At 52.2% G+C, this 10,855-nt stretch overlaps 1 protein-coding gene across 8 annotated transcripts in view; it reads right to left on the bottom strand.

Annotated features, from left to right (window-relative positions):
* Nucleotides 1–3,574: 3,574 nt before the first annotated feature.
* The window catches only part of SIK3 (SIK family kinase 3), a 241,093-nt gene continuing 233,812 nt past the window's right edge, over nucleotides 3,575–10,855 (bottom strand). For 5 of the 8 annotated variants that reach the window (XM_053900446.1, XM_053900452.1, XM_053900451.1 and 2 more), the window contains 4 exons: nucleotides 8,499–8,662; nucleotides 7,513–7,645; nucleotides 6,432–6,602; nucleotides 3,575–5,697 (listed from right to left, as the gene is read on the bottom strand). In XM_053900446.1, coding sequence (XP_053756421.1) covers nucleotides 6,445–6,602; nucleotides 7,513–7,645; nucleotides 8,499–8,662 — 455 coding nt within the window. In that variant the 3' untranslated portion in view covers nucleotides 3,575–5,697; nucleotides 6,432–6,444. The remainder of the gene's footprint in view (nucleotides 5,698–6,431; nucleotides 6,603–7,512; nucleotides 7,646–8,498; nucleotides 8,663–10,855) is intronic. The other 3 variants (XM_053900447.1, XM_053900449.1, XM_053900450.1) reach the window with 3 other exon arrangements.

The following is a 10,855-nucleotide window of genomic DNA, read 5'->3' as shown; positions in this document are numbered from 1 at the left end:
TGGTCTCTCAGCAAATCAGAGGCAGGACTGGACTTCGCACCCAGCTCTCTCTGGATGTAGACCCAGGATGGAAATGTGCCCTGCACCATCTACCCAGGACACTCCCTAAATTACTCTAAACACCTGCCTGGTGCTGCTGTTGGCCGGGTCCCGGAGCTTCGGGGCCCCCAAGCCTCTGCCACTGTAGCGGGTCTCCTGCCCTTCACCTCAGACAAGGCAGCTTGGAGCTGGACAGCCCCAGGTTGGAGTCCCAGCTCTGCCACGAGTTAGCTGTGTGACCCCGGGCAACTTATACAACCTCGGCACACCTCAGTCCCTTATCTGCTGAATGAAGAAAACGATGGGACATGCCATCTCCTGGAGTCACAGTATGCGGAGTATGTCTGGCAGGCAGGATAATGCTCCCCAACCCCCTCTCCCCGCCCCGCCAGTGATGTTCAGGTCCTCATCCCTGGAGCCTGTAACTCTTACATGGTAAAAGGGGCCGTGTAGATGTGATTATAAGGACCTTGAGGTGGGTGGTTTTCCTGGATTATCCAGGTGTGCCCAATATCAGTAAAAGCGTCCTTAAATATACAGGAGGGAGGTAGGAGAAGCAGTCAGAAGAGAGAGGACAGGAGCGCAAGTCAGAGCGATGTGACTGCTGGAAGGGGGCTGCAAGCCAAGGAATGTGGGTGGCCTCCAGAAGCTGGAAGAAGAAACATATTTTCCCTTACAGCCTTTGCTGACACCAGGAGTTTAACTTGGTCTGACCCACTTGGGACTTTTGACCTCTAGAACTGTACTCAGGTAATAAATGTGTGTTGTCTTAAGCACCACATCGGAACATCCGTGGCAAAACTGAAAGGTAGCTGGCATTCAGTAACAGTTCTGTGTCCCAGAATCCCAGTTTCTGGCATTCTATCCCCTGGCTCCCACAGAACACAACTTGCACGGTCAGGCCGGAGCTAAGACCTCGGCTTCCAGAAGCAGAAGTGGCAAGTACTCACATTTTCTCTGTGTGGTTCTGACCTGGGGGTGCCGAGATGTGGGGCCTCTGTTCCTGCGCTGACCCAGCCCCAGGGATCCACGGGGCCCTGCAGAGAGGGAGGTAGTCTCACTGAGCAGCTGGCCTGGGCTGCCACTTGGCCAGCCCAGCTTTCCGCCCGAGGCTTAAAGATCACCGGGGGGGGGGAGGCTGGTCCCCTCCTGGGGGCAGTTCCTGGTGTCTCAGGCCAAGAGAGGCTCCTTTCTTTTTGGGCGTGCAGCTCGCCCCAGCCAGCATGTGGGGGACTCAGAAGCTTACGGGCTGGACTTCAAGCTACCTGCCACTGTTCCACCCTTCTCTTTGGTTTATTACTTAAGTGCTCATGATGGCTAACCCGAATTCCAACATTTGTGTAGTTCGCCAGTGGCCAAAGCACCTTCACGATCGTCCCTGGAAGGCTGGGCAGTCAGATATTTTCGCTGTTGTCTCGCCTAGCAGTAGATGGCAGCTCAGAGCTGCCCGTGGCTTCCAGCCATTGGTGTCTGGTGCCATCAGGAGCAGGACTCAGGAGGCCTGGCTGGCCACCTCGTGTTCTGATCAGGGGCTTCTCGGTTTCCCAGCTCGGGGATCGCAAGGCGTCGGGCTAGAGAGTTCTGGTGATGGCATCCTAACAGGCGGGATGTTTTCTTTTCTACTGCCCTTGCTCACTAGTGTGTCTGCCCCATTTCCTTGCAAGAGGTTTGCCTCAAACTAGTCCAAGCCCCTCATTACTCAGTCTGGAGAGGAAGCAAGTCCTCTGCATCTCAGCGTCAGACAGGGGTCCAGCCAGTCCCTGCTGGAGGCATCAGGTGCCCACGGGTTGCACTAGCTGCGTAGTAAAGGTCCACCCATGTAGGCCCTTAGTCCCAGCGTGCTTTTTCCTTGATCTCAGGCACCTCCAGAGTGACCATTTGTGGAGCGTGTCGCCAAGGGGCCAGCCGGGAGTGCTGCTAACTCGCTGCATGAGTGGAGTTTGCTCAGAATGATTAGCGACTCATTTCACAATTTGTGTCCCAACGTCGTACTGGTCACTCTGAACTGGGAGGACTCTGTCCCCTGCTAGACTTGGCACATAACAGACACTCAACAAACATTTACTCGATGCGTGACAGCAGGCACAGTAAAGGGTCCCCGGGATGGTAAAGGGGCATCTGAAGGAGCGGGCCTTGGGAGGAAATGCAGGAGTAACTTCCGAGCATCCAGCCCTGTGCTCGAACGGAGAGGACGGTGCTGCAGGTCAGGACCAGAGACTTGGGATTGGGATGGTTCAGACCGAGCGGGGGGCAGGGAGCCCCCATGCCCGTAATTCCTTTTTGGCAATTCTGTCGCAGCTCCTGGTGACGGAGCCCCAACCCAGGCCCCGGGGCAGGGCACCGTCACCCCCCACACACGATTCTTTCCTGCCCTCCTACGCAGGAGGAGACCAAGGTGCAGGTGGCTCACGTATGAGCGGCTGGGGCCGAGGTCTGGCACCGGGGCAGGCACACCAGCCCTCCGAACCCCTGCCTCATGGTTAGGGTGGGGTGGGGCACGGCGCAAAGTCAGAAGGAGAGTCCAGGAAGGGTCTGTGGGCACGGCTCCTGCTTTCTAGAGCTCAGATCTCTGGTCTTTATCCAGGACGGCAGCAGCCCACTTCGTCCGGAAGCTCATCGCACCTCTGGCCCAAAGGCACCCTGGTGATTTCGTGGCGGGGACGCAACTGCAAAGGTCATTACAAGATGTGGAAGGCATCCGGGTGGGTCACCGAGTGCTTCCAGATACCCTCCCTCAAGCCTTCCACACGTGTGTACACACTCAGGATTTCTAGAAGATCCTTCTTGGAAGGCTCTTTCCATTCCCAACAGTCCCACAGTGACTTTCTGGTGCACTGTGGGTGCAAAAGCTTTCGTAAATGCCCTCTTCCTACTCTTCTTTCTACAAGCTTCGTATTTCCAGCTTCAGTGATCTTTCCTCACAGAAGAACCTCAACCAGCTAGCTCTTAGCCATGCCTGGGACCAGGCTGGAAATTCCACCCTGCCCTCTGGAATGCAGGTGTGAAAAAAGAGGAAAGCTATAGGAAAAGTCCCCTTTGTGTCCTAACACTTACCGGGGGCAGTCACATCACTGGGCTGGTTGGGGTCACCTCAGAAAGGCCCCAGGTCTTTGAGAACCTCCTTCCCCTGCCTTAAAAGCACCCTCTCAAGGAATCGGTTTTCCATCCGACTCAGCAAACTCAAATGCTCCCTTCTGACGGGACAGGGTCCAAGTGGGGACACAGTGTGGGCTGAGTCCAGGCTTCTAGAGAATGCTAGCTTTACCAGGCAGGGCGAGATAATGGATTGCTCAAAGCTCCGCCCAGCGCTCTGTAGGCTTCCTCAGCCTCCCGGGTTCCAGCTTCCACCCGCCTGGATGCTTCTCTCAGCTAGACTCTGAACCACGAGGCAAGGAGCATTATCAACATAAGATTATGAACAGGTTTTTATTTTCACAATCCAATCCCCTACCGTCCAACTAAGGTATTAAGTTATAAGTCTGTATGCTGCCCACGACCACCGTCACGAAAAGGACTAAAAGTCTTACTGCCACAGTTTGGGTCTGGAGATCTTTTTAATCCATTTTTAGTCCAACATAAATGAGAAAGAAAAAAATACTTCTGACATTTTCAAAGAGCAGAAATAGGAAATTATGTTCATATACATTCAACATATACTGCGCTTATTGGTTACTACAATACAAAGCGATGATCTTTTACAAGTGTAGTTCGCGGGATGGCACGGTCAGTAGGCTCACTGGCTTTCACCTGGCTGGCTGCTGGAGGACGGCAGCCTACTCTTCCATCGGCACAGTCCCATGTAAACGCACCAGGCCGAGCACGTGTGTGAGGGGGCGGCTGGGGGCACGGGAGCTGGAACGAGCCCGGAGAAGTCCAACGGTGGCTGTTCGGGTCTTCTCGGCGGCCTCCTTCTGGCGAGGAGTCGGTGGCCTCACCAAGCGGAGGGGACACCGGGGACCGTGCAAACACGGGACGGATCCCAAGAAAGGCTCCCTCTCGCAGTGCGGAAGTCCACTCGAGGGACATCGGGTCCAGGAGCTGAGCTGCCGGTATCAGTGAGACGGACGAGCCGCACGGGAATCCTGTCAGCGACATCAGGACGGCCATGCGGGGCACCCGCTTTCTTCTGTGCAAATTCAGGGTGAAAGACTGGGAGGGGCCTGGGGACCCTTCATTCTCCTTTCCCAGGAAAAAGGATCGAGAGTCAAAACATTTAACATGTCTTTCTTGGTTTGAAGATCAGATCCTCTGTCAGCCCCCAGCCAGCAGAGAAGACTTTGGTTTCTAACAGTGAGGAAACACAGAGAGAACGACAAACGGCGGCTACTGCATATGCACCGCTCCCCGGGGGAGGGAAGGAGACCACTACACCTGTCACTGGCACGAGTGAGAGCTGCTCACGATTACAAAGTCTACAGAAAACACTTTGAACAAAAGGTGCAAGTCACAATTCAAATAGAACAGAATCTGGTTAAACATGTCTCTTTTAAACAAAAATTCCTTTTGTTTTTACTTATTAATAATAATAATAATAATAATAACAATAATATCAACATTTACCCAAAACAATTCCTACATGATCAAGAATTAAAATAGGGGCTGAGGATGCCCAGGGAGGAGGAGAAGGTTAGGAGAGAGGCGGGGCCGAAGGCAACCTCCTGTTCTTCTTTGTCTGTGTCAGAGGCTGAAGGGAACAAGCGTGTGTGCGTGTGAAGAAACAATCCTTGTACAGCACAATATAAAGTGAGAAGCAAAGGGGACACGAAAAGCACAGTGAACCACTGTTGGGTGTTCAGTCTGTGGGTGGAACCAGCGGGACGGGAAAGGCAGCCAACTTTCCAGGTTGTCAGAGGGGAGCTGGGTTACGCAGCGGGAAGGCTCACACGGAGGGAGATGCTCTAACTGGCATCGCCTCCAGGCCAGGCCGCTCTCGGCCCCCACACTAACGCTCCGATACGCTCTTGGCCAGGCCAGACAAGCTTTTCATGGGATCCGGGCGGTCAAGACCTTCCTAGGTTCCAGACTCGGCGGTTCTGTTTTGTTGGTTTTTGCTCTCTTCCTGTTTTCCAAAGCGCCAGGGGCCATCACCCCTTCCTCTCTCCCTTTCCCCAGCCACTAAGAATCCAGAGGATGTTATCTGTGAGTAGTTGCTCCTGTGGACAAGCAATGCAGGGAAATGGAGAAACGGAGGTGCTCTGTGGGGGGACGCAGGGCAGGGGAGTGGCTCTGGGTCTCCTGGCCTCTATAATTTTAACTGCTTTGTTCTTCTGTCTCAGCAAAGGAAAGGAAAAAAGAAAAAAACAAGAAGAGAGAAACAAATAAAAAAGAAAGAAAATCACCTCCGAAAGAAAATATATCAAAAAAAACAAAAACAAAAACAAAAAAAACCCAAGTAAACCAAACCTCCAACTCAAATATACCAAATACACTTTCACAAAAGGTGGCGAACACGAATATCCTGTTTATTTCCTTGGTGACTCGGTCATACAAGCAAACATGGCAAACCCCCTCAGAACCCGAAAGAACCGCACACTGATGAACCAAAGTGAGGGAAGGAGCCGTGACGCTCTAGGTGGACAGAAACACAATGGCAATTTGGCGCAATGCTGCGAGATACTGTTGGTGTGAAGTCATTTCACTCCCGAGCTGTACACAAACCTGCAAGAGAGCAGACACACACACAGGAGAATCAGCTCGGAGCAAGAGGCTCAAACATTCGTTGGAACACTTTCACGAAACGCAACTGGCTCCCTTTACCTCAGGTAGTTTAAGGGGTCTGCCATGCTGAGGCGCGAAGGCGGGTTTGCCAGACGGCTTAACCTTCATCACTGTTTTCTGTCAGAGTTTTCCAAGACAAAAGCAATACTGCCTATGTACACGTAGGCATTGCTCCAGCCCAGCTGCTCAGTTTACCTGTTTTCTGCCACTGGCCTCTGATCACACAGTTCCGCTGTCTGGAATATTCTTCCGCTTGCAGTATGGCCTTGAAAACTTATGGCTAGACAGGTTTTCTTGCCGGGGTTCCTGCCTCAGGACCGAGTTCAGGACTGTCCTTCCCCTATTACCCTGGCCAGAGGCGCCCCATCCTCCGAAGCCGCGGCTCACTTCCTGTCTCTGGGCAGGCTACGGCACCTTCCACACGCGTCTTACCCCCGTAAGTAAACCAAGGGACTATGGCCAGCATTTCTCCTGTATGCTCCCCACCTGCCCGCCGCCCCCCCCCCCCCCCCCGCCCCCCCGGAACAACCAGCACAGCGCTTCGTGACAGAACACGAAGATGCAAAGACGGAGAGGGGAGTGGTGGCCTAGTTCACGGGCCACCACACACAGAAGGATCGGGGGCTGGCCCTCGGCCGAAGGGCTGGGTTGGCCCTGGCCGGGGAGATACTCACTCTCCGTTTCCTGTTACACGCCTGCCTGCTCCATGCTGAAGGAGACCTCGGGGTGCTTGTAGCTGAGCAGAATGTCTGTGATGCACGTGGATGGATAGCAAGAGGAATTTAAATGCTGGCTGCCGTCAGCCAGGTCCGGATGCTCGTGACCAACTAGATTCTCCCTGCATTCTGCAAGACCAGAAAGAACACGCGAGCTTAGCAGAGAGCTGGGGCGGGGCAGGGGAGGGGGGCGGCAGGGAGGTGGTAGGTGGCGGGGGTGGCGGCAGGAAGAGAAGTCTGAGCACCCTGGAGCGGGGCTCCCACCCTGAATTCTAGCTCACAGCAGGTCCTAGGCTGTGGGCCGGGCCAGGATTCTTCCCGTACTAAGGGCTCCACTCGGCCCCATTCCCTCTCTGTCTCCCACCTCAAGCGCTATCGCTACTCCAGTGTGGACGAAGACAACACGCAGTGCCCTCAGAAAGACTTAGCTCTCCAAGGGAGGAGACCATTTTAGTGCCAGCGGGCACGGGTCACTGGGCACTCTTCGTGCTCCAGGCATTGTTCTGAGCACCGTAAACTCGTTAAGCACACAGCACAATCTAGGATATAGGCTCTACTGTTTCTGCCACTTTAGAGAGGAGGACCCTGAGGCTCCGAAAGGCTAAGCGCCTTGTCCGTGGAACCTGTAAAGGGCAAAGCCAGGATTTACTGCTGACCTGTCCATTCCAAAGCCTACGCTTCTATCTGTTATGATACCTTCCTTTACTGGTTCTAAGAAGAGGCAGACATAGTCCCTTAGGATACAATGCCCTCTAATCAGAGGTAGAAAGATAGTTGTTAAAGCAGTATCTTATCAAAGCTTTACAAAGACAAACGTGATACCCCTGCCCTCAACCAGAAGGCCTGCTTCTTTGTATACCCATTCTCGATGGAGACAAGTGGGGAAGGCTTTTGTGTCCAGACCCCTCGGGGAAGCTATGGCTTCCCATCTTCCCCTGAACCCTATATACAGAAGAGGAGAACAGTCACTAGTGAAGATGGCAGGGGAGGGGTGCCTCCAGAAACTTCCCCAGGGTGCCCCATGCATAAGGCCCCTCACCTTCATTTTCCCCATCTTGAAACTGCTGGCTCCCCATGAGCGAGGACTGACTGAGAACCGCATCTGACATCCGGGCGGAACTAAGTGCTTTTCCAGCCACGAGACTCATTCCCGGCAAGTTATCCAGCTGCACCTACAGAAAACAATTAGGAAAAGAAGTCAGGATACCAGAGAACGTGCCACTCTCAGGTGACCCTTAGTGACAGCCGTTCCCTCTAAAAGAGCCCAGGCGCAGGGCAGCCTCAGGCACCGCTCCCGAGCTGTGCCATCTGGCGGTCACAGTGCGGGAAGCTGCCCCACCTTCCCCGTGGGGTGGGTGGGGTGAGGGATGCATGGTGAACCTCAGCAGATGGTCACGTGCCCTTGACAACCACACGGTCTTCCAAAACCAGATTTCTGACCTGTCCCCTTCACCAAGAGGACCTGGGTCTGAGGACCGGACGGTCCAATAGTGCTCTCCGAGAGAACAGCGGCATGCTACATCTGTCCTGCTGGCACAGAGCCACGAGCCTCAAGTGGCTGAGTACTTGAAGTGGGACTAGCGTGACTGAGGAACTAAATTTTTATTTCATTTTGAATACATTTAAGTTTGGATGGCTACATGTGGCTAGTTGCTACGGGAGGAAGCAAAGTTCGGTTGATCTGGGTTAGGTCCCTTTATCTGAATCATTCAATGGAACTGTTGGAAAACTAACCAAGAGTCTATGGGTTCACTTGCTTGGGCTGGAGTTTAGACTGTCTGGGGAGAAGTTCAATAACTCAGACCAGAAGGAACAGATAGCAACTACTCTTGATTCCTTGGTCTGAAGTTTAGAGCACAGATTCTACTGGTCTCTGAAGTTGATTCAAAGCCATGCTTGCATCGTTCCCAGAGAGGCTGGATTCTGGCTGGGAAGAATGGAAGGGCACAGGTGACCCCACAGGACTGCTGGCAAGGTTGGGACCAGTAGGATCCCACTTCTGAGAAGTAGGAGGGGCCAACATACATAAGCATCATCACTGTTCTGGATCGTGTGGTGTCTCTGGAGGGTCCGGGGCCTGTGGTGCTCATTGACAGAGGGGCGTGTTGGGTACCCAAGTCCATTGTGATCTGGCAGCTCCATTGCTTGTCCCGGAGAACTTCTATCCATGCAGTTCCCTATCACAGACTCTGAGGAGACACAGCAAAACAGGGTCAGCGGACCTAGAGTTTCTCCCGATGTTGTCACTCCCATCAAAGAACTGTTTTGCCAGAGACAATCAGCAGTGGTGAGGACCATGTGTATACCATTTGCTAACCCTCAGCTGGCTGCTCAGGGTACTTAGAGGAGCCTGGACCCGCCTGCCAGCCCCAAGTCCCACAGCAAATAGGAGCCTCTTTATGGAGGGATCACAAATCCTCACGAGAAAAAGCCCATACAACGAACGGCAGGTGACTGGGTCACACTGAAACTTTCTTTTTTTTCACTCCTCTGTTGGCCTGGCAGTATTATTTCCCAAACCTACGTGCACATAAGAATCTTCCGTGGAGCTCTCAGGAACCTCTAGCCTGGAAGGATGGCCTCCATCCTGTGGATGTCTTGTCTCTCCTTCCTTGGCTTCCACCTCAGTGGATCGGCCCAGTCCCCTCTTCTACTTTTTGAACTGCTGTCCCCGACTGCTTCCATGGCCCCTCCACTCTTTACATTTCCACCCTGACCTCTTCTCTCTCCTCACACTTACTTTGGTAATATCATCTATTTTCAGGGCTTCAACTATATTGCCTCTAGATAAAGAATTACTGAAATGCTTTTTTAATAAGCTCCAGATCCATAATTCCAACTATTAACCTTACCCTGGAGAAATAACAGACACCTAACACTTACCATGCCCGGTTCCAAACTCATCAACACCCTGACCCCAGGCCGTGTCTCAGACAAACTTGTTTCCCTATTTTCCTAACCTTCCGGGTGTGAGCTCGCAGGGTGCCTGTTGGTTCCGTACTCCTGGTTCCACATCACCTTAAGCCTGAAGAATCTACCTCTGCAATGTTGGTCACTTCAGTCCCTCTCTTTCCAATCTCACTGCTTCCGCCAAAGCCCCATCACCTCTTGCCTGGATTACCAATCATCCCCCCGCTAACCATCCCTCTACCGCTACTCTATAAAGATTAATTCTTAAGTAGGGTAGCCCAAACAGCTCCTTGTCACAACGCTGTCCCAGCCTACCTTCCAGTGAGTACTACACACTACGTTCCCCCATGCGTAAATGTGCAAAAGGGAGCGCTTAACTCTTCCCCACCCACTCTCGATTCCATGCAGGTGCCCTCACTGTTCCTCTCTCTGGAAATGGCTTGCTGCTTCTTCCATTCCAGCCAATCTAAATCAACTCATCTTCTTAGGTCCATCTCAAATGTTACCATCTTTTTTTAATGTTTATTTTTGAGAAAGAGAGAGAGAGAGTGAGAGAATCCGAAGCAGGTCAGGCTCCAGGCTCCAAGCTGTCAGCATAGAGCCTGATGCGGGGATTGAACTCATGAACCACAAGATCGTGACCTGAGCTGAAGTCAGATGCTTATCCGACTGAGCCACCCAGGCACCCCTCAAATGTTAACATCTTTATGAAACTCTCTCTTCAAGCAGATAAAGATCTTTGCTTCCTTTAAATGTCAGAAAATTTTAAATTTTTTTTTTTTTTTTCAACGTTTTTTTATTTATTTTTGGGACAGAGAGAGACAGAGCATGAACGGGGGAGGGGCAGAGAGAGAGAGAGACACAGAATCGGAAACAGGCTCCAGGCTCCGAGCCATCAGCCCAGAGCCTGACGCGGGGCTCGAACTCACGGACCGCGAGATCGTGACCTGGCTGAAGTCGGACGCTTAACCGACTGCGCCACCCAGGCGCCCCTAAATGTCAGAAAATTTTAAAGGACTCTTATTACTCTAACACTATTCCTGACGTCATTTTCAATTGTGTATTTTGTCTTGGTTGTTCTTATTAGCCCGTAAGTTCTCTGAGAACAAGAAGTGTACCTTATGCACGTGTGAGCCTTTAGTATTCCAGAACAGTGTCCTATATCCAAGAGTTATGTAATAGTTAGCTCTTTAACTGATATTAGTATATACTCTCTTAATATGGGTTACTATCCTGCCAGAGTCATGCACCCTCTGGACTAGATATTGGAGAGAAAAGCATTCAAGAGGACTGAATATTTCCTCTTGACCAAAGGTGGTCAAGAAGAATACCAGGCCCACGGCTAAGTTGATCAGATACTCCTGGTCACACTTTTGGCTCTGGTCCTTAAGAGCCTGGCACCTGAACATATGTGTGGTTTGCTTGCTTGATCTTTTCTGGTCAAAGCTCCTTGGCAACTATTGGGCTTATCT

This window comes from Panthera pardus, unplaced genomic scaffold (genome assembly GCF_024362965.1).
Source record: "Panthera pardus isolate Hobbes unplaced genomic scaffold, ASM2436296v1 HiC_scaffold_12, whole genome shotgun sequence".
Classification (NCBI taxonomy): Eukaryota; Metazoa; Chordata; class Mammalia; order Carnivora; family Felidae; genus Panthera; species Panthera pardus.
Note: the sequence above shows the minus strand (reverse complement) of the source record. Positions and strands in the feature narration are given on the sequence as shown.